Raw genomic sequence first — 22,934 nt, forward strand, 5'->3', positions numbered from 1 at the left:
CCGTCTATCTATTATTTTATGGACAAATTACCTTATACTTTTTACATGTAAATTCAACTTCCTCCCCTATCAAAATTTATTGTCACTCTTTACATACAAACTTTTATGTGCTTCAACTCCTTAATGTACATTGATTCATCAAATTATTCTATTTTTAGATAAAAAAAAATCTAAAATGAGATACAATTCCATCTAAATTCAACACATTCAAACTAGAATATATTGTTAGTATTAACTTTATATCAATTATGAGATGATTGTAAAAGACTCATTTTGTATCATATATCATTATTAATAAAAGACAAAGATGATTATTATATTTATTTTAGTTCAGTGTCAATTGAATAAGTATAATAATATCCTTAGGTAGTATATTTTTATCTACAGTATATTAATTGGTTGAATTGATAGTGAGATATTGTAAATAACACTACTCTTAACTATTCCTAGCCGAGCATTAATATACAAAGACAATATTAATGTGTTGAGACTAGCATGTAGGTCAACGGATGACTTGATATCACAAGTCATGAATATGAGATATCAGGTTGACACATACGTATATATTAAAGAATATACACTAAATGATCCGCTATGAGAATGTTTCATGGATCGTCGTATGAATGCCATAAATATTCTCATGCGACTATTGGTATGAATAGACCTTAGACTGAAGCCACTACGGTTCCCTACATAAGGAGTTGTATACTTTGGTATCGTCAAACGTCACCCGTAACAGAATGGACTATAAAATAGATCACTGGGCATGCAATAAATTATGCAGACGGATGTGAGTGATGTAGATGAGATCTATCCCTTTCATATGACGGAAGCGATATCTGTGGGCCCCTTGATTAGTAGGACACCATACGTAAATCAGTCAATATGAGATATTGAGCTCATTTGTTTAAGTGTGTCTACTTGGAGATCAATAAACACAAAGATCGATAAGAGAATGACACAGTCTATGATTCATTGATCAATCTGGATATCAAGGATAAAGGGATCAAGTCATACAAGATAATAGCCACGGACAGGTTAGGTCGGATCTCGACTTTCTTGTCACTTGGGTAGCAATGATGCTTTGCTAGATGCCACTCATTGTTTATGTATCGCAAATATTGATTTGAGTGCATTGCCAACGTTACGAGAACCTACAGGGTCGCACACAAAGAACAAGTTGATATGGAGATGGGTTCATGTGATGAATCAATGGATTAAGTGTAATCCGAATTTGACTAATTGAGTTAGACTCAAAGGGATCCAATTGTTGGATTGAGTCGAGTTGCTTGAGAATCAATGGGTTGGACTCATTGGGTGAACTTGAGTTCACCAAGGAAGTTGAATGGTCAAAATTGAACCATTGGATTGAATGGTTAATTTTGAGCCATTAGATTAGAAGATGAAAGGGTGGAGACTCTTGGTATACTATGGGATGGTTATAAATATCATTTTGGATGATATTTTTCAAGATTTTTAAGAGAGTTTTCATGTGTTGAGACCCTTGGCATTCTTCTTCTTCTTCCTTCCCCCTCTTGGCTGAAATCACCATTGTGGTTGCTAGTACAACCTTGTGATTTCTTCTTCATCTTGCTTTGTTTGTGAGACAAGCAAAGACAAGGCTTGTTCGTGTGGATACCATAGAGGCGCGGACGTGTGATCATGCTGAGATCCAAGCTGTCGGGAGATCGTGTGCATGCATCAAGGGTATAATCCTATCATCTAACTTAATATAGATTGTTTGTATGCAATGTTTATTTCCTTCGCATGGATCTGCTGGATAAGAGGATCTAGTAATTTTTCCGCTGCGCTTCCGCGTGTTTAGCGCTCTAGATCCTAACATATAGTATTTTCTATCAAATTGAATACGATTCTTTTCCGTCTGACCAATCAATTCAGAGCTCATACCAATTGATTGAAAGCTCATACCAATCAATTAACTTAGGCTCCCAATCGATCCAACCTAAGTCAATCGATTAGTATGACTCCCAATCAATTCAACTTAAGTCAATTGATTAGTATGACTTTCAATCGATTGGTAGGTAGTAAATAAATCATTCTTAATTTAATAGAAAATATATATTTAATTTTAGTTAAATAGTATTGAATTTTTAAAAAATTATACTTTATTTGAAACTTTTGTACTTATAAAAAATAATAAGCGTTTATGTTCTCTCATGACAAATCGATTGATGTCGATCGATTTTTAATTAATCGGAGTTATCTAATTGATATAAAATATATTAGATTCTAATTAATTATTGTTAAATTTTGAAGGAATTATATTTTATTTTAAATTTTTTTATCTAAAAAAAATATATAGATAATTAAGTAAATTATTGTGCATTAGAGGGTTGAAAAGGAGGTGAAGTAAACTAAAGTTTACAGGAATGAGAATAAATTTATTCGGGTAGAAAACTTTCCACGGAGGAATTGCAATTTGTTATTATTTTATAATGGATATAAACAATGTAAAAGATATGCATTCCATCATTTTCACCTTCAATAATAATAATCAATTAGATGACAATCGTTATCTAGAAATCAAGTATTATAATAAAGAAAGTGAGGTTTTTTTTAAAGGAAAAATTATTTCTATGGTTAAATTATAGTCATATTTTATTCATTTCTACTTTTAAAATACGTTGATAAAGATAAAAAAAATCATAAACATGCTTATTGCTAATTCCTTAATTAGTAAAATGCAGGGGAATTAATCCCAGTAAGAAAGAAGGCCTTATCCTTCTCCAATCTCCGTCTCTGGCTCTTGTCACGTGATCAGATTTGAAAACATCAAAATTCGCAGAGCAAACCGAAAACCCTCTGGAGCCACCGGAGAAGGAGGATGGTCTCGAGCGCGGAGTCGAGCAGCAGCAGCGCCGGTACTGGGCCTGGTCGTGCTCGCGGGCTGGTCCTCAAGGCGCTGGTGTTACTGGGTGGCGTCCTTTTGCTGAAGCGGCTGAGGAAGTCCACCACCAGATGGGATCACGCCGGCGCCGTCACGAATTCCCTCGTCGGGGAGAAGGTTCCCTCACGGTTTCCCCTTTCTTGCTTTCTGGGGTTCTTTTTGTGTTACGGTGAATATGCAAGGCGTGGTAACTGGTCGGTTTTGACCTTTTCTTCCTTGTGAAGTTTTCTCGGGAACAGGCTCGCAGGGATCCTGACAATTACTTCAACATAAGGTGCGGGCAAGATTTCTCTACCTCGTTTTTATCCTTTTATGTTTATTCGAATTCCTGTTCCAGTAGCACGTATCGTGAACTTGTGCTTACCATTTTATCTCCCCTGATTACGTTTGAAGTGAGGATCACTGAAATTTAAGAATACTACTAACGGCCAATCACATATGTCTTTGTCTTCGTCCAGTCGCATAGACGTTTCGTTTATCAATATCATGATCGGTTTATTTGTCTGGGCCAAGAGACTGTGAATCTTGAATTGCTATCCAGTGTTTTTCATGAATTCATTCTTTAATCTTGTGCATTAAAATTCAAGTCGTTAAAATAGTTTGGATTGTCAAATCCCTTCTGTAATGGTCAAATTTATCAACCTCGTTCACTTCCCTTGCCAAATTACTTATCTTTCCACTGTGAGTTAACATAAAAGAAAAAAATAGGTAAGATACCAAAAGAAAAGAAAAATCCGTTTCTTGTTTTTAACATGAACTAATTTGAGACCGTATTTTTTTGAGGATTTAATTGTATTATAGATTTTCCTTTTGAGAAATGGTTCAAAACAAGTGAATGACAATGAGAATTGGCAAGCTAAGTCTTGCCTATTGGAAAAGATATCACTATTATCATTTTCAAGGATCATGCCTATGGCTATAAATGAGATGAATGAAGCTTGATTATGTTCATGCTTTTTCATTTAAAAAGATAATTGAGCTTGAACCAGGTTCATTATTTACCAAGCATAGTATTTTGTGTTCAGACTTGTTTACTAAAAGCTTACTAAGCTTAAAGCCTTAAACTGAGATTGAGCTTTTACTAAGCTCAATTAGAGATTAGGATGTCCTTGTAAGTTATCTTAAACTTGATCCAATAGATGAAATTTATATTATTTGTTATTAGAATAACTTGGGACCTTAAAATTTGTCATCTATCAAAGAAAATAATGTACACTATTATGAATTTATATAATATATTGTTTTTTAAAATACATTACAACCTTACAATTTGTAGACTATCAAAATTATTATACACAAAGTGTCATGAATACATAAATGTATTTTGTTCTTTATATGTTTGAATAAACATAAAGAAATCAGATCATCGATGAGTCTTAGATGAGTTTGTATACAAGTATGTTTCACAAACTTTGTTCATGGACATTAAAGAGACTAGCGCTCTAGCATTCAAGGTTGCTTTTTTTAGTCATTCCTAGCTTAAACATGTGTTTAAGCTTATTTTATTTTATACTCCTTCATATTAAACAAGCATAAATGAGTACTTATTGATCTTGTTCATCAGGTTATGCTAGTTTACAACCCTAACTATGCTAAGTCTTCTTTAACACTTCTCCAAAACAGAATGATTACATGCCCAGCGACAGAGATGGTAGATGGATCAAAGGTTTTGTACTTTGAGCAGGTCACTTAATTTTTCTTTGATGTTCTGCAACCTATTTTCTTTATGTTTTTTTCCTATTTCCCCTATCATATATTCTCAAACTGAAATTAGTTTTTTTTCCTTGAATTTCTTTCCACAGGCATTTTGGAGGACTCCCCAGAAACCTTTTCGACAAGTATGTTGACTGCTTCTTGAAAATAACGTGCTATGTTCTTAAGTATATAATTTTTAACTAGTTCATTCAAATCTCTCCTTTGCTAGTTAAATAGATGTTGCACGTTGATTGGATTACTTATCTTCTTGTCAATTGCCATTTGACAACATTATGAATTTGAAGCTTTGATATACGACACTTGGACACCTACCTTGTAAGTGGACAATTAATATTTTTATTGATCATGTGTAAAGTTTTTTAAGATTGATATATCAGACACTTGGATTCATGTCGGATACTCATGCTTGTGTCTGAGTAACATAGGGTTGAAATAGGTGATGAGAATAACTGTATCTACCATTAATATTCTACCTGAGTTTAGGTGCTGAATGGTAATTGCTCAAGCAAGTAAGATAACTTCTATAGGGAAATTGAAAGCTAAATCTTTGTTTGGAAGCATGCTACATAGGAATACTAATCTTTCTTCACCTAGTTCATTTTTTGTCTGAGTATGCGTCTTGATTATTTGCACCAGAAGAATTTTAAGCATCTGTTTCTATGACAGCTTTTTGACTTGTTCTACAGGGCATTTCCCCCTCGAGTCATGCTAAACACTTCATGATATTTCTTTGTTCTTTAGCTCTACCTGAATCTGTATTTCTCCTCCTGCAAAATGTTTGCAATTATAATTTCTCTAGTAGAGACTGTTGCTCCATTTCTTCAGATCTACATGGTTAGTGTGGTGTTTGTCAAGGTAGTCACCATTTCAAAGGTATAATAGGTGGTTTCTAAACTGGCATAATTGATTCTGCCTTGTCACGTTTTGGAAGTCTGAAATGGTTAATTAACTTGAAGTATACTGTACAACTGACTTTTGTCACAGTTTTTACCCCCAATGTCTCTAAGAGGCATCCGTTTGCTTGAATGACTATAATTAACAGATGGCATGCCAGGTTGATAATTCTTGCATTTCATGAGTTGATCCATCATTTACCCTTCTCTAGGCTATGGTATTGATTAAGAATTTACTAACATGCTACCTGTCAACTGATTGCCATTTTTTTACTTGCTACAGAGATTTTACATGGTGAAGCCTTGTCCAAAAGAGATGAAATGTGATGTTGAGGTTAGAAACAGTTGTGTTTCCCTTATTTGTTTTGCTTGCTTAACATATTCTGATTTGTGTTCTCAATTCTTAGGACTAGTTTCATTTTGACATGGAGCTCAAATTTTCTTTCTCAATTTGGCCTTTAATTCAATTAGATATGTCATTTTGCTCCTGTTGCTATCTCAGAAGTTTATCATTGTGTCTCAAACCGGTCCTTTGAGTGCCAATAGAACACCTAATTAAACTAGGTGGACTAAAATGGGCCAAATGAAAGTTGAGGGCTAAGAAAGAGTGAAATAAGCTCATGTACTCATCTTTTTTGGTTTTAACTCTTTAAAATATTTTTGATGGGCAGTTGAGTTCATATGCAATAAGAGATGTGGAGGAGTACAAAAACTTTTGTGACCGTCCAAGGGATCAAAGGCCACAGCCTGAGGAGGTCATTGGGGTATGGTTTACTTTACTGTAATTTTTTGCTTCGATCTGTCTTTTAGCATGATTATTGCTTGTGTTGTGTATAAAAAGATTAATCCTGAAAAACAAGCCAAGTATAATCATCATGTTTGGATGTCCTATTTTTATCATGTAATCTACAGGTTCTGGGTAATGAATAATTTTGTTGACTAGTTCTCTACATTGACGACTAAAATTTATTCTGTGCAATCAAATTTTCTACTGGAGAAATGTGAAGATATTTGTTGTCATTACCCAGTTTCTATGCACTAATCGTGGCAGTTAAAGAAAAATTCATGATGGTTTGAGCCAACAGATTTTTGTGTGTCTTATGGGGAGCTCTGTGGATCTAAATTAGAGGTTCCCTTTCGTAGTGAAGATTTACAATTATCTCACCAGATGTTCTTGATGGATATGGTTAAATTCACATAGCTAATCGTAGTAGACAGGGACCATGGTGCCAAAGGTTTTTAATTATTAACGCCATATTGCAATTAGTAACTATATTCTGTTTAATTGTTCTCCCTAGGAGTATTACTTTACACCTTCATTTAGTGGCTAACCTTTACCTTTGATAGGAAACTTGATTTTTTAGGAGAAAAGCCATATGCAGTGTAGTATCCTTTAACTTATCAGGCTATGATTCCCGTCCAACTGGAAATTTTTATGGTAGATATTTATTATAGAAGTTTATTTCCTATAATGTTGTTAAGCATCGGCCACATCCCACATGCTCTGAGAAGGAACAATAGTTGTTTGTTTCAATAATATTTTTGCATTTTGTCATCGCTCTCTTTTTCAGGACATTGCAGAACATCTGACAACTATTCACCTCTCGCGTTGTGAACGTGCAAAGCGTTGCCTGTATGAAGGCACATGTCCGCCGGGTGGCTTTCCTAACACATGGGTATCCTCAGAACTTCTCTTCAACTTTTATCTTAATTTCATGTAGATTTAATGAATTCCAGTGGTTTATTGAATTGAAAAAAAAAGCAACAAATAGCGAACTAGAGGGATTTACAAAATTTTAGTTTCACCTATACATAATCAATTAAACTAAACACTGCTCTTCCTTTTCAGGGTGGTGCATTATACTGTTCGTCTGAACTCACTATTCACAAAAATGGCGAAATACATACTTGGGACAGAGGATACGACGAGGGGGGAAATCAGGTGAGATCTTTAATTGTGATACCACCTTCATGCATCAGTCGGATCCACTATTAAAATGCGTGTCAGAACGCCTACCAAGGTGTCTTACTGGTTATATTTTTGACTTAAGCAGGTCTGGGGTCCGAAGGCTGGTCCTTACGAGTTTAAGCCTGCAAGACCATCCAACAACGACGACATGTTCTTCTCACCTTTGAACTCTCCCCCAACATTTTCTTTGGATAAGATGGAAAGTTCTTTTGTAGTCAACGGGCAGTAACCTTCGCAATCCAAATCTAATAAAACTTATTTCACTTTTTATTCTCTCCTAATACAGGATCCAACCTTCCAATAACTCTCGTTAAATAGAAACAGTTTGAAACACTGTCCTCCCAAAGTTTGCAGCGAAGTACTGAGCAAACTACCAAATTAGGCCATTTTGCCGGTGCAAACAAGACGGATCATATTACATGGGTTGTCACAGCTGGGTCATGTCATGCTGGCGCTGGATGCTCATCCCTTGGATGAATGCTCTTCGTTATTACAATGCTTTGTGCTGTCTGAATGTCATCGATCTTATAGTTTGTATCATTGTTCTTTGTAGTCCTAAATGTCATTACAGTGGCATGCAAGGAGTAGGCATCTTCTCCAGATTTTGCCCCTGGAGCTATATAGTGCAACAGTTAGGCATTCAAGTGGTTTGAATCCTAATTGTGACGCACTGCATAGATTTTTATTTTTTTTCCCTCCGGTACCGCTCGATTTATCCGCAGGCATTTTCCACGCACTGTAGGCCGGGCACGGAAGTCTACAAGTGCCATGGCACTAGATTTATTGTGATATTAGGACAGTACTCAGGAGTCAGAACGGAGTTTTGTGGACAATTGTAGTACAAGTGACCAGTGGCACAGGGAGATTTCAATCTCGATGGTGGATAATAGATGATAAAGCTCAGATCAAAATCTCGTGTTTTGGTTAGATTCTGCTGAAATCTTGCCCATTTGTGCATTCTTAATAACATAACCAAAATAATTGTATTATCTTGGCACGTATTGTCGAGAAAAGACAATTTACCAATGCTTTGCGTCTGTATGATGCCTCCCTTTAATTTGGCACGTTAAGCTCGCTTCAACTCAACTTGGCTTTGATTTTGGCTCGATTCGAGTGAATTCTAGTTGATCGACACCTTTAATCTTCCTAGTAATGTGCCCAATGCTCTCAAATTGAGACAATTAATTAGATTCTTATAATTTGCTATAATTTTCTCATAACATATTTGTTGCTATAAGTAGAAGATAGCACTTAGCATCGAGAAAAAAAAAAACAGAAGAGAATAACGTACGATGAATTTATTTGATTAATTGTTGAAAAGGATATCAAGGGGGATGACTAGGCAAGCAAGGGGGATGGCTAGGCAAGCGAGATACGAGTCTACAATTTCTCTTCTACTAACGAAAAGTTATAAGCAATAATAGGATCTCAACAATCTAATATTTAAGAAATTGAATACGAAAATATACAAGATAATGAAATGATGCAAAAGGTATCCTTAGAATTGGAGAGAACAGAATAAAAATGTGAAGTTACTAAACCAAGAGTTGGAGTGATAGAAGTCTTGAAGGAAAATTATAATCTTGATGCAGAAGGAACGAAGAAAAAAATGTGTGCAAAAGGTAGAAGCAAAATAATTATAGGTTGGGTTTAAGAAAGCTACTCATTTGAATTTTATTTATCATAAGAGTATAGAAGGAACACTCTAAAAAATTTTCAAGGGCCTAATATGGACATGTATAATAGAACCGCAAATCATTTTGATCCATCAAAAGGCGTCTACATCTCTATTTCTCAGATGTCTTTCTATAAGGTCATTGACACACTAATGTGATCGATATTTCTAACTACTTTGAGGAAGGTGGCACACTGTTGACACATTAATATGATGGATATTTCTAACTACTTTGAGGGAGATGGCAATGTGATGGATGTTTCTAACTACTTTGAGGAAGGTGGCACATAGTTCATTCTCCAAACTTCCCTTGCAGGATAGTAAATTTTACGGGGTCACATGTGGTTCTAAGACCTACTTTGTGGGTAGTAGTTTTGTGATATATGCCCATAAAGAAATATATTATTTTATTTGAGAAAAAATTTAATAATATATTTTGTTTGCATCCATATTATAGATATTTTGGAAATGTCAAAAATTTCTAAATTATTAATATGTGACTTTAAATATTGTATATAAGCATTGTAAATAGAAGGATAATATTTAAAATATAATAATATAAATTTAAACGTAATTATAAATTAAAGTTGAGATCTTTAATTTAAAATTACTAATATGGTTCATTATATTCTAAATGAAACGATCTTATCTGAATTGTTAATAATGAGATTATTAGAATGAAATGTTTTATATAATTTGATTATATATATGACTATTAATTTTGAAACTCTAGTAATTTTCATGACAATTAGAGCATTAGTTATTAATCAATGATTGTTATATATAATCAATATATCTTAATTCTGAGTAATTAATAGACTTCTATTTGTAATATGGTATATTTTTTTACTTATCAAATAATCATACAAATAAAATAGTTTCAGAAATTCTTGGTATTATAGGAAATACAATAAAATAAATAGTTCAAAATATTGATGTACCAGATGAAATCTATTCTTTCGTAAAGAAGTAAGATAAATAATTCTCTGTGTTGATTTGAGACTTGAATAATAAGAATATTCAATTTATGATTATATCATAAATACATTATTCATTAGAGAATCAATGAGACTTAAGGAAAAAGATATAATTAAAGATGTTAGTGAAAATTACCTAGCTGTGATTATGAACCATTTATGGAGAATCGATTTGTCTATAATGACTATATCAATGGACTATTCATTATTCTTGAGTAATTTTAAATTTATAATTTTAAGAATGCAATTCTAGATTTATAATAGAGTAACTTTAGAATTAACAATATTGATTTACTTAGTTTAATCTATTATCAATATTATTAGAACTTGAGATTATAAGTTCATATATAGTCCCCATGCAGCCATGCTATTTCGGGATTACTTTTAACAATTATAATAAAAGTATTAGATTTATTAACGGAGAATTGTTGAATTTTAAGTTACTATATATATTTTTAAAATGGATAAAAAAATATTTTATTTTATAATTTTGTACCAATTTTTTTTTTCTCAATCAAATAGTTTTTAAATTAATTTAACTGTATTATATATTATTTTGTGATGAAGATTTAAATATATTCATTCTACTAATAAGTTTTAACTTATTAATATTTACTTTTTCTTTAATGTTTATTGGATAAAAATTTAGGAAATAATAATTGAATTATGGAAGAGAATATATATGATGCGTTTGGTTAAAATAATGTAATTAAATTTGTAATATTATAAAATTTATAAGGTAATGTAATTAGTATTACATTATTTTATTTGGTGAAATAGTTGTATATTAAGGATGTATTTTTTTATTACAAGTGTGATTACATTCTTTAGTTTGGTATTCATTATTTTTTATAAAAAATGTAATTCATATTATTATAAAATGAAAAAAATATTTTACGACCTCTGTTGGCGATTGTCGGTGGAGGCGGTGGCAGCCGACGGTCACACTCAATTGGTGCAGGAAATGTACTATGGGTATATTTGGCATATTAAATTTTCGGGTTGGAATGCAATATAGATTACATGCTATTAGCTTTGTAATCAAGATTACAAAAGTTTATCTTTTGTAATCCAGATTACATTACATTACAAGTTTAAAATTGTGCCAAACAAAGTAATCAATCTTATAATATAATCCTGATTACATTACAAGGTCGATTACTCCTCACCAAATGCAGTCTAGGTGTCGTGAGTTGCCTATAAATGAGTGAGAAAGATAACAAAACTCTTTCTCTCTCTATATATGTTTCTATCTGAGATCGCTCTCGGACATGAGTCACCAGAGAACAACTATTGTGGAGAGAATCCTTGATGATCCGTTGACAAAGAAAGTGTTGGTCCTATTACAACCGAGAAGAGGGGGGGGGGGGGGGGAATTACCTTGAATTTACAAATATACCCTTCTCGTTCTTTCAATTTAAGTTAGACAAACACTTAATTAAAGTAAAACGGAATAAAAAGAAAGTATGAGACAATCAGATTTACTTGGTTTGCAAGCAGAAGATTGCTACTCTAAGGCAATGAAAGCTCACGAAGATCTCCTTCTATGAGTGAATCATCAGAGGTGGAGAAGTCTCATACACACGTTAAAGAACAGAAAAGAGAGTGCAAAATATGGAAATGATAGTACAGAAAGTGTTGTGTATAAATGAAGAGGACTATGACTCTATTTATAACCTATTGGTCGAACTAGCCTTTTTGCTGATGTGGTATCTTCGAGCACTTGGACCTAGTCTGGGCGCCCCCAGCGGTGCACCTTCTGTGCTCGCAACTGCTATGCAACAGTCTAATGATAAGACTTTATCCTCGCTCGGGCGCCTGTAGTGTTGTTGACATGGACCCGAATGTCATCCACAATAATGTCTCTTCGACAAGGTGCCCCTGTTGTGCCAGGGTGGTTCGAGCATCCGGACCTTGTCTAGGCGCCTGGACAAGTCAACATGATGTTGACTTGTCTGGCTGTTGCTCCGATCGCCTGGGTGATTCCAACTATCTAAAGTTGAACTCACCCAAACCCAACTCCGGCCTTCTCCTCGAGCAGACTTCCACTTCGGCTTCTTGTCCCTCGGAAGCGTCGTTTGTATCCTTCTCATCCGTCGGTGTATTCTTCCACGACACCCCATCCCTCGAATGCACCGAGTCCATTGAGCGCTAGGTTCTCTAAGTCCGAGTGGCTTATAGGACAACCGTGCTCATACCAAAGGTCTTAGTGCTGGGCGAATAACAAAGCCTTATGGAGAGTGACACATTGATTGCCATCTCTCCTTGACCTTGACTTACACATCATATTGACTTTGACTGCCATGTCATACTTGGGTCTACCCTTAACATCCCATATCAATAGTCTCCCCTTTAAATCTAGTCAAAGGAGGCTTATAGTCGATTGACTAGACCCAAGTCCTGTCCTGTACATACTCGACTGCCCAACTTATTGGCTCAACTGGACAAACGTGTGCCTGTCCACTCGTTATGGCTATTCTTAGTCATATTTTTTGATGAACTGGTTGTAAGAGGGCTAATATGCCCAGTAATGTATTACTGATATGCGAGAAGACATTTTTCAGCGTAATGATTTAGTTGTCTCATCCATCATAAATGTTCATTTATGGGTGAAGGTCAAATGTCCCACTAACACATTCTTTGAAGCGACAGTTGACGCATGCCTTTTCATATGGAGCAACAACACTTCTCCTTTGCAAATCAATAACTACGAGTGGGCATGCTATTTTGATCAAACGGTTATGGTGGGGTCTTATCTCATGACTCTTATTTAAAACCCCTAAGTGGTGCATAGACAAGTCACTTTGTGTTTCGTCTTCTTCGATCCTCTCTCCATCAATTTCCTTCGACAAACTTGTCTTTCTCTCAATCTGAATCAGTAAGTTCTTCCTCAGACTCTTTGCTATATTTCTTACATTCTCTCATGGCCCAAGAATCCATTACTCCTTGGTATACTCTCACTCACTTGTATTTCAACAGAAGTGATCAAGAAGTTCTTCATCCTTCATTTGAAGTGTTGGTCTAGGTGGGCCAACAAGAAGGGGGTGAATTGCTTGTAAACAAAAATGAACCTTTCCTGACTTTCAACTCAGATTAGTAGCAATAGTATAATTATAACAAGTAAATTAAACAACTACAAAATGAAAGAAGAGGTAAAGAAATTTACTTGGTTACAACCTAGGTGGTTGTTAATCTAAGACAAATGAAAAAGCACTAAAAGTCTCCTTCGATGAAGGCATAAAAGCCTCTTACACTCATTGAATGCTCAAATAGTTGCTAGGAAATGAATACAAGAGTTGATGTTTATTTTCTAGCTCTAGGGGTATTTTTATAGCCCCTGAAAAATTCTATACGGGGCTAGAAGGCGCTTCCAACAAGCTGGAAGGCGCCTCCAGTGAGGCAAGCGAGGATAAAAACTTTATCCTTGCTAACGACCAATTTTTGCCCAGTCTAAGATGCCTTCAAGTGATTGAAGACATCTTCCATGAAGGCTTGAAGATGCCTTCCACCAGAAAGGTGTGAGGGTGCCTCCAACAGTGTTGGAGACGCCTCCAACAGCTCCGTTTTGCTCTTTAGTTGTTCCGTTCGCCTGTGCGATTTTGTCAATCCGGAATTGGGCTCACCCGGATCCATCTTCCAGTTTTCTCCTCGAGCAGGCTTCCTCCCTATCTTCTCGTCTCTCGAACATCATGCACGTCCTTCTCGTCCACCGGTGTACTCTTTCGTAGCACCTCGTCCCTCATATGCACCGAGCCCGTTGGCTCCCTTCTCATGCCATCATTCTCGCTAGCTGCGTCTTCCACTCGACTTCTTGTGTTCCTAAGCTCCTGCACACGTCGACACAAGGATCAAATATATAGGACCTAACTTAACTTGGTTGACCACATCAAAATAATCACGGTGTACTAACAATCTCTCCCTTTTTGATGTGTATCAATCCAAGTTAAGGTTAGGGTCTAACAGAATAATAACAAGTTGCAATTTTTTTTTTACAATATAGAGAATTAACCAAGTTAACAAAAATTATAAAAATTTGAGCAAAAATAGTAAAAATGTTCTTACTCCCCCTTAACTTATACTTATCTCCTCGTTTTATCACATCAAAAAATATGAAACACTTTTCTAAGGGTATCTTACAAATTTATAACCATTATCCGTCTTAATAGTTGGATAATTAAATATTAATTTCAACAATTGGCTTCCAGGTTGTGACGAGGTACTAGGCCTTCTTGGGTATTGGAACAACAACCACTTCTAGACAAAGTCTTTTAAAGAAAATAAATATTTAATTTTTTTTTCTGAAACTTCTAAGTTTTTTTTTAAAAAAATTGAATGATAACACTTTAATCTAAGCAAGATCTTGGAACCCAGTACAGGTTCCCACCTACTAGATCTACTAAAAATTTGGGAGGTACGTAACTTCTGAGGATTTTTCTAATTTGTCCCTGGTATTTTCTAATGTACCAATTTAGCCTACCATACTTTCTAAATTTTGATTTTTGAAAGTTATTCAATTTTAAATATGCATGTTCATTTCTTAAACTTTCGATTTGTATTTTCAATTTATTGTTTTCTAATTTTAAATTATTAAACAAATCTAAGGGGCGTGCATTGATTTATTGTCTTTTCAAGTCTATATTATCTTTTTCATATTTTACTAAATCATTGGAAAGAATTTTAATAAATTGAAATGACTTTTCAGGAGATAAAGCACGTACCTGACTTACCTTGTATTCTAATACTCCCCTTCATCGTAGCTTTCCTTTGATAATCCTCCCTCTTCATCAATGCTCATTTCTGAGCTGCTTTCATCTTCCTTTTGATGGTTTGCTATTAGGGCTAGTTTGACATAGACTTCAACTTCATATTCTGATGACGACGTTTCGTCCCACGTCGCCTTCAGGGTTTTGAGCTTAGATTTCGTTGATTTTTTGCCCTTATCCTTATCCTTTTCCTTTAGTTCTGGGCAGTCACCTTTGATGTGCCCTTCTCCTTGGTAGTTATAACACCGGGCCTTCCTTTTGCTTCGAGTTTGTTTCTTTTCCTACGACTTATTAAATTTATTAGATTTAATAAATTTGTTAAATTTTCTTTCCATTAGGACTGCTTCGTCTTCATCGATTGATGCTTCGGAGTTTGGATCTTCCTTCTTGGCTTTTAAGGCAAGATTGTTGTTCGACTTTTCAATTTCTTTAGGATCCTCACATCGAGTTTCGTGAAGTTCAAAAGTAGAAAACAAATTCTTACCTCAAAGTCCTTAGAGATGTAGTATACATCTACTAAGGATGACCATTCTGGAGTTCTCGAGAAGGCGTTGATCGGATACCAGATTGAATCTCGGTTCATTACCGATTCTCTGAGATTATTGAGCTGAGTGATGAGTTATTCGATCCGTGCTTGGAGTTGCACTACCTTTTCTCCATGGTTCATTCGTAGGTTTATTAGCTGTGTTCGGAGGATGTCTCACCTTGCTAACTTTGCTTCCGAAGTACCTTCGTGGAGTTCCAGGAATTTCTCCCAGAGCTCTTTGGTAGATTTATAGCTACCAATTCGATTGACCTCTTGGGGGTGGAAGGGCGCTTAGCAGATGGAACTCTGCTTTACCATTAGCCATGAAGTCAGCTTGTTCTTTATTCATCCATAAATACTCTTCCTTTCCAACTCCATGTTGGTCATTGGGGGCTACAAAATCATATTTCATAATTAACAGGATCTCAAAGTCTCTTTTAAAAAATACCTCCATTCGGCATTTCCATTGCGTGAAGTCTCCTTCGAACTTTGGTGAATGAATGCTTGCACCGACCATCGTCTCGTTGCTTCAGTGGCGGCTAGTCCTTTCTGAAGCGACCTTGCTCTGATACCACTTGTTAGTTCAAGTGGGCCAGCAAGAGGGGGTGAATTGCCTATAAAAAAATGAACCTTTGCCGACTTTCAACTCAGATTAGTAGCAACAGTATAATTATAACAAGTAAATTGAACAACTACAAAATGGAAGAAGAGGCAAAGAAATTTACTTGGTTATAGCATAGGTGGTTGTTAATCTAAGATAAATGAAAAAGCACTAAAGGTCTCCTTCGATGAAGGTGGAGAAGCCTCTTACACTATTTGAATGTTGAGGCAGTTGCTAGAAAATAAATACAAGAGTTGATATCTATTTCCTAGCTCTAAGAGTTTTTTTATAGTCCTTGAAAAATTCTATCCAGGTCTGGAAGGCGCCTCTAGCGAGGCAAACGAAGATAAAACTTTATCCTCGCTAATGACCAATTTTTGCCCAGTCTAAGGCGCCTTCAAGTGATTGAAGGTGCCTTCCATGAAGGCTTGAGGTGTTTTCAGTAGCTTGAAGGTGCCTTCCACCAGAAAGGCGCGAGGGCGGCTCTAGTAGCATTGGAGGAGCCTCTAGCAGCTCCAGCAACTCCGTTTTTCTCTTATGCTGCTCCATTCACCTAGGTGATTTTGTCCATCCGGAATTGGGCTCACTTAGACCTATCTTCCAATTTTCTCCTCGAGCAGGCTTTCTCCTCGGCTTCTTGTCCCTCGAACATCACGCACGTCCTTCTCATCTACCGGTGTACTTTTCCACAGCACCTTGTCCCTCGGATGCACTGAGCTCGTCGACTCCCTTCCCGTGCCATCCTTCTCGCTAGCTACATCTTTCGCTCGAGTTATTGTGTTCCTAATCTCCTATATACTTAGACACAAGGATCAAATACATAGAACCTAACTTAATTTGGTTGACCACATCAAAATAACCACTGGGTACTAACATGAAGTCTCTAAAAACTACCGCATTCACCTTCCAACCCCCAAGATCACCCTTAGAGCCCTCCGTCAGTCTATGTTACATTCTTTAAAAATCCACTCAAAGTAGGTTTGCATTTTCTGATCACGCATTTCCTTTCCCAGAAAAGTCTTTACTTCAATATCCCTTTCTCACAGTTTGCCTTGAATGCATTCCGCACTATACGGGATGTTCATTTTGTTTCGCCTATATGACATTTGTCTTAGGCTCCCACTCTTCATAATTTTCATTTGTTTTTGTATCCCAAGAAATCGGAGTCAATGATTTTTTATTTCAATCTCACCCTAAGGCAGTGCTTTTCAAGGAACTGCACTCTTCCAATAAGGGTTGGAAATCCTATTTATTTTTTGTTGAACTGCCTGAGCCTGCTTAATGGCCAATCGAATGGTGGTCCACCCTTCTGCCCCCTTCTTGACCTTGGAAATTTTAAGCTTGACCCGACCTTCATCTCCTACTCGAAGAAGCTCGGCGACATTCAATTCAAGGTTCCCAAGTTGTTGCGCGAGGACCTACTTTACTAATATAGAACCTAACTTAATTTGGTTGAGCACATCAAAATAACCACGGGGTACTAACATAAAGTCCCTAAAAACTACCGTATTCACCTTCCAACCCCCAAGATCACCCTTAGAGCCCTCCGTCAGGCTGTGTTACATTCTTTAAAAATCCACTCAAAGTAGGTTTGCATTTTCTGATCACGCGTTTCCTTTCCCAGAAAAGTCTTTACTTCAATATCCCTTTCTCATAGTTTGCTCCGAATGCATTCCGCACCATATACGGGATGTTCATTTTATTTCGCCTATATGACATTTGTCTCAGGCTCCCACTCTTCATAATTTTCATTTATTTTTGTATCCCAAGAAATCGGAGTCAATGATTTTTATTTCAATCTCACCCTAAGGCAGTGCTCTTCAAGGAACTGCCCTCTTCCAATAAGGGTTGGAAATCCTATTTATTTTTTGTTGAACTTCCTGAGCCTGCTTCATGGCCAATTGAATGGCGGTCCACCCTTTTGCCCCCTTCCTGACCTTGTAAATTTTAAGCTTGACCTGACCTTCATCTCCTACTTGAAGAAGCTAGGTGACATTCAATTCAAGGTTCCCAAGTTGTTGTGCGAGGACCTACTTGTTCGTACTAAGTCCAATTCGAGCGAAGCTTCCTTGCTCCTATGGTAAGTCTTATCAACCTATCCATTAGGTTGATACTAACTAAAATCTTTCTTGTTTCATGCAGTGGATGCTTTCTTTGAGGCTGTGGCTGCCGAGGATATTCAGCTGGAAGAAAATGAGCTACTCCGGCAAGAGCAAATACTATTAGCTGAGCGAGCTCAACAGTTGGTCGACCCCTCTGGCAAGGCATTCGGTAGCTGGGTGCCAGAATCCGATGAGATGGCCACGTAGGAAGAATTGTCGACCGACCCTCTCTCAGCTTCTAAAGATTCTTCGTCTGACAAAGCCGAGGTGCCATTGAAGAGGAGATGCAAGAGGCACTGATTTATTCTCTCTACCCAAGCTCCTGAGGGTTGATCGACCCCTATCATCCAGTCTGGGAAGAAACCGCAGCCTAATCTTCCAAGCGGATTCTGTTCGCTCATCCCTCCATATTTATTCTCCCTTCAAGCAGTCCAATCCATGAGGTCACCTCTCAGCCAGTTAGTTCTCCGGTTACCACTTCACCTTTTCCTACTGCTCTCCATGTTACTCCCCTCACTGAAGCTCCGCCTGCTCTAACTCCCAGCACCAAACCAAAGTGTATTTACCACTTCTCCATCGCTTATGATATACCATCCGCCCAGGCCATAGCATCCCCCTCAGCTCCCCCATCGTTCAGTGGTCTAGTGTTATTGAGAGTCTAGTTAATGGAGGCCTAGGAGCTAACTATGAGTCGGTTGGACGAATCACACCCGACGGTGATGGCAGATGAGTACTCCTATGATTTAACCACGACATCCTTTAACTCTTTGCCTATCCTTTAGTTTGAACACCTACTGTTGGGATATACCCGATGCAGTATGTGCTAAAAATACGTTTCATGAACAAGCATGGCGGAAGACTTAACGATAAATAAACTAATTTATTACATCACACACACCACACAAATGCAAGATACAATCACGCAGATAAGATCAAATAAAATGAAATCAAATAACAATTGTTCTAGGTATACCTTACGGATGACCTGTAACAAGAAGGGTATCAATCTTTTGTGACGTTATCGAACCTCGTCTCTATTCGTATCCACACTGTCCTCTTCAAGACAAGTCTAATAGAACAAGCATTGCCTTCAAAAGGTACTAGCCACGAGCGAAGGAGAAGGATCAAGAAGAGGAAGAAGAAGAAGCAAAAGGAAGATCGTCTTCCTTTGGTTGGCTCATGGCAACAAGAGGAGACCCTCTTGTTGTGGTTGACGGTGAGAGAGAGGGAGAGGGAGCGAAAGGTATTAGGTTTAGATTTCCAAAACCTAATCAAGTCAATAATAAATTGTGTATTAATTCTCTCTTAACCATATCAATATATAGTCCTCTTTAATGAGTTGGATTAGAAGACCTAAATCCAACCCTTTATACCTTAACTAAAAATTAGCCCATTAATCCCTTGGTTTGGTTCACAACTAAATTAACTTAGTTCATAGATAAATCAAATTGGGTCTAACTCTTTCATAAGAGATGTGGCTCATCTACGCTTTTGTTCTGACAAATATTTTCATATTTGTTTTATGTATGGTCCAACAAATATTTATCTCTTGATTTGAGAATCTTATTCTCTAACTTATTTCATATCTTTTACAGACTAGTAGTGCGTGTGACCCAATAGGTTCTCGGTTTATCTTGGTTGTCCATAATTAACTACTTAATTATGGAACGACTATGAGTGACACCTAGTAGTATATCACGATCCCCAATTAACTAGAAAATTATAGTTGATATTAGAACTAATTCTGAACCTTTCAGCAGCTACAATGAGTTGTGCTTTGTTCCTTTCACTTGTCTAATACCCACTTAGTTCAGAACATGGTCTATGTGTCTGCCCCCACTAGGCTGACTATGTCGTTCCTTTCAAATTACTCATATATGTATACAAGAGTCCTATAATCTTAATATGTGATGTTTTAACCAAAGACTTTGAGTAATAATCCTAACGAGTGGCCAAAGGTTATACGTCTCTTCGCAAGAAGTGGTAAATTCTCTATGGGCTATTGATGTGCTTAAATATTATGAGCATTTATGCATGTTTTAACGCACATTCACTTGCTTTATACGTATATATTCTTTGCATGATCACCTCTTTTATCATGTACTCATCATATATACTCTTTTGTTCAGATATCTGCTCTTTGTTTGGTTTTATATTGACAGAGATAACTTTCGGAGCAAAAACAACGATTGTCAACGCACCGGAACGAGCCAAAGAACACGACCGTGAAACCTCGCACGACCGTGTGGCCAAACATGAGAGGAGAAGTGCACAACCATGCAAGGGTTACACGACCGTGCGGCCAACCCAGAGGCAGATCAGAGCATGACCGTGTATACTTGCACGGTCGTGCCCCCCATTACCAAAGCAAAGCAAGAAACGGTTGTGCAACCCTGCACGGTCGTGCCAATTGGCACGACCGTGCAACATGGCCAGAGACAAGAAAGGGCACGACCGTGCCATCCTTACACAGTCGTGCCGCCGCAGCCGTACCCTAGCCTATAAAAGGGTTTTAACCCTTTTCCTCAATAGGGGGGCCCGGGAAGCGAGCCGTCAGGGAGAGAATTGACTTGGTGCCATTCTACTCTGTCCAGGACCTCCGTCCAGTGATCCTTCATCACCACATCAACTCCAAAAGCAAAGGATTGGATCCGAAGATCACACGTCATCGTTGGATAAGCATCTTTTCTCTTTCTCTCTTCTTGTTTGAGAATTGTATGCTTAACATTATGTCTTCGGGTTTTTCTCCGGCGTTTATGGAGTATATTCTTTGTTCTAGGATGAGAGAGTAGTTGTGGATTGGTTTGATGTAAGGCTCATACTTTTGCCTCTATTTCATTGGATGATTTCGCTTGCTTTGTTTCGACTACTCGATCTCGATATCATGTTAATTGATTGTGTAGGAATTGCCTATCTCGTAGAGAGAATATCCTAGATCGTACACCCGAGGGGCCTTAGTGACAGGGGTAACCCGTTCACGGACATCTATGGTACTTCCTTGAAAAGAGAGACAACTCATCCACAAGAAAGTAAGAGACAAAACTAAGCTCCTTATCTCTATCCTTAGTGACACCAATTAGAGTAGTGTTCTTGTGATCTACCGAGGCGCCCTAGTGACAGGGGTTAACCATAACACGATTTCATAGGGATCTTTTTTATTTGGTACCTAAGATTAGATACTTCATATTTCAGTGAATGCATGTTGATGGATAATGAGTAAAGAATAGAATGTGATACATCAATACCACCACAATGAAACTGAACTTCTAGGACTCTTCGTAAAGCAAGTCTATTACTTCCTCTTTGCTAGTTCTCGTTTCCGTTTCCAAATCCCTTTTCTTTAGATAACTTACAACCATCGGTAGTTTAGCTAATCCTAAGTGAGCCATCGCTAGTGCTTATAACCAATTCTCGTGGGATCGATAATCTTTATTACTGACGACGAATCCGTGCACTTGCGGAATCGTAATAAGTTTTTCGCTCCGTTGCCGGGGACTGCGTCTATAACATTAGTGATAATCATATTAGATTAGATTAGACTAGACTTTGATTTTTTTCCTTTATCTTTTCTTTTTCTAATATTTTGCACTTAGAGATAAATAGTTTTATTTTTGTTTCTCTTTATTTTTTGCGTTCTTATTAAAAAACCAAAAAAATTTATATTATTTCACTCTCTTCTTTACTATATTTCATATATATTTTTTTTTTGCATGCGAAGAGCTAATCTTTTAGGACAACTTCGATCCAGAGATTGATAAGACTTACTTGAGAAGAAAAACCCTTCAGAAAGCATTTCAAGCAGTACAAGAATCTTTAGAGATGGCTGATAAATTATTGAAGGATTACGCAACACCTTATGCACGAGGGGTTCGGTCTAGCATCACTCGACCGTCAATCGAAGCTAACAATTTTGAAATCAAGCCTGCAGTAATTCACATGGTTAAGCAGAATCAATTTAGAGGAGGACTGCACGATGATCCAAACCACCACTTAGAGCTTTTCTACGAGATTTGTGGTACCATGAAAGTGAACGGAGTCCCTCTAGAATCAGTGAGGTTATTGTTTTTTGGATTTTCCCTGAAAGATAGAGCCAAGCAGTGGCTAAATTCCCTTCCAGCAAACAACATTACATCTTGGGAGCAGTATGAGCAGAAATTCCTGAACAAATTCTATCCACCAAGCAAAACTGCTCATATGAGGAATTTGATTGTAAGCTTCAAACAGATAGACTCAGAATCATTATTTGAAGTCTAGGACAAATTCAAAAGTATGCTAAGACAGTGCCCCTATCATGACCTTGAGAAATGGTTGGTTCTACACACCTTTTACAATGGAATCAACTATCACATGAAGGTATCCCTCGACTCTACAGTAGGAGGAGCACTAATGAACAAGAGCCTTGATGAAGCTGAAGAGATCATAGAGAATGTGGCACAGAACCACCATCATTGGGCAACTGAAAGATATGGTGGCTCTTTCTCAGGAAATTCAATAAAGGCGTTAGGAAAATTCGACATAGATGTAGTCACACTCATGTCTGCGAAGCTGGACGCTCTGACCAAGAAGCTTGAGGCCATGAGAAACAACACGGCAAATGCAATAGTTTGTGTTTGTGAAACTTGCGGAAGTATGGATCACGCTCAAGATACTTGCCCCCTAGGGCCAATACAAGCACAGATAAACCAACTGGAGCAATGCGATGCAATAGTCAGTTACAATCAGAAGCAAAATAATCCGTACTCTAACACATATAACCTTGGATGGAGGAATCACCCAAATTTCTCATATCGGAATAACCAGGACC

The 22,934-nt window shown here is 37.0% G+C and overlaps 1 protein-coding gene across 1 annotated transcript; it reads left to right on the forward strand.

Annotated features, from left to right (window-relative positions):
- Nucleotides 1-2,730: 2,730 nt before the first annotated feature.
- Nucleotides 2,731-7,904, forward strand: LOC121967511 (chromophore lyase CRL, chloroplastic-like). Its single transcript, XM_042517792.1, has 9 exons — nucleotides 2,731-3,025; nucleotides 3,133-3,182; nucleotides 4,532-4,592; nucleotides 4,711-4,746; nucleotides 5,801-5,851; nucleotides 6,189-6,281; nucleotides 7,089-7,193; nucleotides 7,367-7,459; nucleotides 7,572-7,904. The coding sequence occupies exons 1-9, from the start codon at nucleotides 2,846-2,848 to the stop codon at nucleotides 7,713-7,715; spliced, it is 813 nt and encodes a 270-aa protein (XP_042373726.1). The 5' UTR covers nucleotides 2,731-2,845; the 3' UTR covers nucleotides 7,716-7,904.
- The last annotated feature ends 15,030 nt before the right edge of the window (nucleotides 7,905-22,934 follow it).

This window comes from Zingiber officinale, chromosome 3B, assembly GCF_018446385.1.
Source record: "Zingiber officinale cultivar Zhangliang chromosome 3B, Zo_v1.1, whole genome shotgun sequence".
Classification (NCBI taxonomy): domain Eukaryota; kingdom Viridiplantae; phylum Streptophyta; class Magnoliopsida; order Zingiberales; family Zingiberaceae; genus Zingiber; species Zingiber officinale.